The sequence below is a fragment of the Phaenicophaeus curvirostris genome, chromosome 3 (genome assembly GCF_032191515.1).
Source record: "Phaenicophaeus curvirostris isolate KB17595 chromosome 3, BPBGC_Pcur_1.0, whole genome shotgun sequence".
NCBI lineage: Eukaryota > Metazoa > Chordata > Aves > Cuculiformes > Cuculidae > Phaenicophaeus > Phaenicophaeus curvirostris.
The window spans coordinates 39161915-39167914 of NC_091394.1; the positions used below are offsets into that span (position 1 = coordinate 39161915).

Consider the following 6000-nt stretch of genomic DNA (forward strand, 5'->3'; position numbering starts at 1 on the left):
CTCTGTTTACGTGCCACACTGTCCCAAACAACCTGGAACAGCAAACGTCTGCTATTCCTAGTTCTTTTGGTGCTCCCATAGTGATAAATTCTAGCACAGAATACCTTAAAAAAAGAAGCTTTTACTACTCATGCACCTTCTTCCAAACTAATAGTTTATAACTATAAGCCTTTATTATCTGACTGTTATAACGTTGAGCAACAGTTCTCTTTTTTTGTATCAAAGCCTGTTTTCTGTTAAAAAAAACGGAAAACTGGCATGGTTGGATACGGAGATTTACTGTTCAAACCCGATATATTTCTTGCTCAACTTTAAAAACAAACAGTAGTAAAAATACAGGCACAGCACCAGCATCTCTGCAAACAGAAGAAAGTAAATAAATCTCAACCTCCTGTTAGTTTTTAGCACAGCATCCCTACCACCCTGGTCTCTTAGGGCACGGCTCAACCTTCCAGTAGTTTAGTGGAGAATTTTTATGGTCAGCGCAAACTTCCAGCTCCGACTTCCTAGTTGAAGGGAGGCTGCAGGTGCGAGCGAGGCTTAAGACAATGAAAGGTGAGGGGGACACACGTTTTTTCTGACGTTTTGAGGTCAGCTTAACTGGGTGACTATAACTAAGCAGGCTCCTATACCCAAGCAGGCAAAGCCACAGCCGAAAAAAACATTACGGCGCTAAGCGCTTCATCGAAACTCGGTAGCCCATGAAGGCTCGTTCTGTTCGGTGTGCCCGGGAGTTTCACATTATCCCCGTGCAGGCTCTTTGCGGTGCCGAGCCGGGCTGAAAGAGGCTCCCGTGCCTCCTCCGTACGGACCCGCGGCCGCAGAAGCGGCGCCTCAACGCAAGGATTCTTTGCGAAACGCACCGAATCCGCGCCCCCACACCCCGCTACCCCGAGCGGCTAAACCCCAGCCATCCAGCGTTTCAAACTTTGCCGCAGTTAGCCCGGTCCCTCACTGCAGCGGCGGCTCCCCGCAGCGTTCCCGGGGAAAACGAAGGGCTCCGGCCGTCGCGGGGAGCCGCATCCCGCCTTCCCCTCGCCCAAACCCGCTTCCCCGCCGAGGTCCCCCGCGGGGAGGCTCACCTGGTCCAGCGGGATGCCCAGCAAGGCGCTCAGCGGGTGCAGTAAGGTGGAGCCGGTGGTGCGGTGCGGGGAGCCGGGCTGCCCGGCCATGCTGCATCGCGCCCACACCTGTGCCCGCCCCGCCCCGCCCGCCGGCCGCCAGAGGGCGCGATGCGCTGCGGCGGCGACACGGGCCCTCCCCGGCCTCGCCCTCGGCCTCGCCCGTCCCTGTGCCCTTCCCCGTGCCCGTCCTCTTAGCCTTTTCCTTTCCCATCCACTTAGCCCTCCCCTTTCCCGTCCCCATTCCCCATCTCCTTGCCCCTTTCCCATCCCTTCCCCATCTCCTTGCCCCTTTCCCATCCCCATCTCCTGTCCCCTTTCCCATCCCCATCTCCATCCCTGTCCCCGTCCCCTTTTCCCTTCCTCTTCTTCGTCTTCCCCTTTCCCCTCCGCATCCCCTTGCCTCTCCCCGTCCCCCTCCTTCTCCCTTTCCCCATCCCCTCCTTCCCCCTTCCCCATCCCCCTTCCCCTTCCCATCCTCCTTCTCTTTCTCCATGCCCCTCTCCCTCCCCTTCTCACCCCCATCTCCTTCCCCCTTCCCGATTCCTTCCCCCTTCCTCTTTCCCTTCCTCTTCCCTTTCTCCATCCCCTTTCTTCTCCCTCTCCTCCTTCTCATTCCCATCCCCCTCCCCCTTCCCATCCCCATCCCTTTCTCCTCCCTCTTCCCGCATCCCCGAGGTCTCACCTACCGCTTCCCAAGCCCCCAGGAGAAGGGATGGGGATAGGCAGCCGAGCCTCCTGTGGGGACGGTCCCTTATAACAGCTGGCTGCCCCGGCTGGGTTCGAATTGGAAAGGCAATTTGAAATCCCCCCCTCCAGCTGCTACAGTCCTGTTTGTTACCGGAAGCGACCGACATCCTGCCTGTCCCCTCCCGGGTGCCAGGGGAACTCGGGGAACTCGGTGCAACTGGGTACGCGCCAGCGGTCACAGGCTGAGCTGTTGCAGTGTCCCTAACCCAGCTACTGCCCCAGCTTCTTTCCCCAGTACCAGCCTCTCTTACCCTCAGTAAATTCACAGATGACGCTAAGCTGGGAGGCTGGGATCTGCTGGAGAGTATGGAGGCTTTGCAGAGGAACCTGGACACACTGGATCAATGGGCTGAGGCCAACAGGATGATGTTCAACAAGGCCAAATGCTGGAACCTGCACATGGTACACAAAAACCCCGTGCAGCACTACAGGCTTGGGGAAGAGTGGCTGGAAAGCTGCCTGGTGGAGAAAGACCTAGGGGTGTTCGTCAACAGTGGCTGAACATGAGCCAGCAGTGTGCCCAGGTGGCCAAGAAGGCCAATGGCATCTTGGCTTGTATCAGAAACGGTGTGGCCAGCAGGTCCAGGGGAGTCATCCTTCCTCTGCACTCAGCATTGGTGAGACCACACCTCGTATCCTGTGTTCAGTTTTGGGCCCCTCACTGCAACAAAGACATTGATGTCCTGAAGCATGTCTAGAGAAGGGCAACAAAGCTGGTGAAGGAGCTGGAGAACAAGTCTTCTGAGGAGCAGCTGAGGGAACTGTGGCTGTTGAGTCTGGAGAAAAGGAGGCTGAGGGGAGATCTTATCACTGTCTACAACTACCTGAAAGGAAGTTGTAGCAGGGTGGGTGTCAATCTCCTCTCCCAAGCAAGTGATAGGAAGAGAGGAAATGGCCTCAAGTTGCACCAGAGGAGGTTCAGATTAGATATCAGAAAAAATTTCTTAACTGAAGGGGTTATCGAGCACTAGAACAGGCTGCCCAAGGAGGACGTTGAGCCACCATCCCTGGAGGTGTTTAAAAGATGGGTAGATTAGGTGCTTGGGGACGTGGTTTAGTAGTGTGCATGTACTGTTGGACTGGACAATTTCAAAGGTCTTTTCCAACCAAATGATTCTATGATTCTATGAGCTGCAGGGCCGAGCTGCCCATTCCAACTGTGCCAAGCAGAGGGGAGCTGGAGTTTCATAACTGACACTGTTTAAGAAGAATTTTATCTTTTTTTTTTTTCTTTTTAACATGGATACTTTGTTTTCAGTTGTTGCTCTTAGAATTACCAAGCATTTAGCCTACAGTTCACATTGCTGGCAGCTTAAGATTCATGTGATGCAAATAAAGAAATAGGGATAAGGGAAAGAAATAAAGAAATAGGGATAAGGGGAAAAAATGAAAAAGGAGTAGGAGTTTTAAGTGATACATTTATCTCATAAATGAAACATGGCCATTAAAAAGGTACTTCTGCCAAGATCATTTATCTCAGAGGAGTGTTCTTACGCTTGCCCCAGACAATGTAGTATTGTGTTGCAAGCAGAGCTTGGGCAACACTGCAAAACTTTCTGTTCAGCTGTGCTGCTGACGTGCTTAGAACCTGAAATACCCCAAAGGTTCTTTGTGGGCTCAGTTTCAGGCTCTTTAACAGGCCCATCATTTTATCTTTTTCAAATAATTGCCAACTATGGTAGCTGAAACCATAGCAGTGCCTTAAAACAGTAGCGTGACGTGTTTGAGGTGTCTTACAAGTGAGCACTGTGCTGGAAAACTCAGGCAAAAATTGTTCAGTAGGGAAGGATTTTTAGAGCGACAATGTTCTCTTAGTAGTTTTAGTGGTGCTAGTTTTAATATATATGTAAAAGTATGTACATACATATATGCAAGCACATACTTTAAAGTAGGGGCAGTAAGCAGTTTGGAAGGACTGGGTAGCCATTCATAAGGGTTCCTAACATTTTCCATTAGATGTTCTCCTTTCCAGTTGTTTAAATTTTGCCAGCTATCTGGATGGAACTTTTCATGGGCTGTGTCTGCTACAAGCAGGCTGCTTGTTTCACTTCAGCTAAAACCATTGACCTCCTTCAGGAATAGAATAAAAGTGATTTCTTAGAGGCACAATATATATTCTGAAAGCTTTTTCACTGTGGAAATCTTGTACGGCTGGGATGGTGACTTCAAATTCAGACATAGTAGTTTTCCTGGAATCAAGGAAATGCCTTTCACTGTATTTGTGAAACTACTCAAGAGTGACCAACTGCCAGAGTCCTGGGGGAAAAAAAGCCATAAATAATCAATGTGGAGACTCAGGAGGTCAGTACATAGCATCTCTGAAGGCCATAAGCATTATTCATCCCTTGACATTTCCTTCATGTGACTACACTCCCATCTATTTCTGCCACTACTGGAGCAGAGCAGGATATCACAGGGCTCCAGGCACAGGCACTGAGAAGAGTATGCCTGTCTCTCTATAGTCAGTACTCAGCCATCTGGGCTTTGTGCAGTGGTGGTTAACAGCTGCTCTGGAAAACAGCTGGAAAGAGAAAAAGCCATATGGACAAAGCCAAGAGCAAAAGCACAAGGAGGAAGAAGATGGCGATTCTGAAGTTACCACAAAAATACCTGTGAAGGCAACTAGAGCTAAGTTGTTCACAGAAACAAAGGAACAGAAGCAAAGAGATCTATGGTTAGGCAAACAGAATTGGTGAGGGAAGTGTATCAGCAAGAAGGGGGTGGGACAGAAGTTTGAGAAGAAAGGCAAGGTGGTCTTAGGTTGAAAGAAGCACTGAGGAGAGAGACAAGAGAAGCTGAGAGTGGTGAGAGGGGATGAAAGAATATTGGTAGTATTATTGGAGGTATTATTACTCTTGAAAACTACTATTCCTGAATTGCAGTGTTACTTTTCTTATTCAGCTTATAGCTTTGAAACATAAGGAAAATACTGCCAGCTCTACAGCTCACAGTCTGTCAGTCTGACCTCAGTGCCAGGGAAAGTCATGGAGCAGGTGATCTTGAGTGCTATCATGAAGCACATGCAAGAGAACCGGGTGATCAGGCCCAGTCAACATGAGTTCACAAAAGGCAGGTCTTGCCAGACTAACCTGATCGCCTTCTATGACAAAGTCACTCGGCTGCTGGATGACAGAAGGGCTGTGGATGTGGTCTTCCTGGACTTCAGTAAAGCCTTTGACACAGTTTCTCACAGCATTCTGCTTGAGAAGCTGTCAGCCTCTGGCCTGGACAGGCGCACACTCTCCTGGGTGGAAAGCTGGTTGGATGGCCGGGCCCAGAGAGTGGTGGGAAATGGTGTGAAATCCAGCTGGAGGCCAGTTACAAGTGGGGTTCCCCAGGGCTCAGTGCTTGGTCCAGCCCTGTTCAATGTCTTTATCAATGACCTGGATGAAGGCATCAAGTGCACCCTTAGCAAGCTTGCGGACGACACTAAGCTGGGTGGAAGTGTCGACCTGCTGGAGGGTAGAGAAGCTCTGCAAAGGGATCTGGACAGGCTGGACCGCTGGGCTGAGTCCAATGGCATGAGGTTTAACAAGGCCAAATGCCAGGTCCTGCGCTTGGGGCACAACAACCCAACCCAACAACAGTGCTACAGACTAGGAGAAGTCTGTCTAGAAAGCTGCCTGGAGGAGAAGGACCTGGGGGTGTTGGTTGACAGCCGACTGAATATGAGCCAGCAGTGTGCCCAGGTGGCCAAGAAGGCCAATGGCATCTTGGCTTGTATCAGAAACGGCGTGACCAGGAGGTCCAGGGAGGTTATCCTCCCTCTGTACTCGGCACTGGTGAGTCTGCTCCTCGAATACTGTGTTCAGTTCTGGGCCCCTCACCACAAGAAGGATGTTGAGGCTCTGGAACGAGTCCAGAGAAGAGCAACGAAGCTGGTGAGGGGGCTGGAGAACAGGCCTTATGAGGAGCGGCTGAAAGAGCTGGGGTTGTTTAGCCTTGATAAGAGGAGGCTGAGGGGAGACCTCATTGCTCTTTACAACTACCTGAAAGGTGGTTGTGGAGAGGAGGGTGCTGGCCTCTTCTCCCAAGTGACAGGGGACAGGACAAGAGGGAATGGCCTCACGCTCCGCCAGGGGAGGTTTAGGCTGGACATTAGGAAAAAATTCTTTACAGAAAGGGTCAT

At 50.9% G+C, this 6000-nt stretch overlaps 1 protein-coding gene across 2 annotated transcripts in view; it reads right to left on the reverse strand.

Annotated features, from left to right (window-relative positions):
* Positions 1-1208, reverse strand: part of MBOAT1 (membrane bound O-acyltransferase domain containing 1) — a 62419-nt gene extending 61211 nt beyond the window's left edge. For both annotated transcript variants that reach the window (XM_069853733.1, XM_069853735.1), the window contains exon 1: positions 1083-1208. In XM_069853733.1, coding sequence (XP_069709834.1) covers positions 1083-1172 — 90 coding nt within the window. In that variant the 5' untranslated portion in view covers positions 1173-1208. The remainder of the gene's footprint in view (positions 1-1082) is intronic.
* Between the last annotated feature and the right edge of the window lie 4792 nt (positions 1209-6000).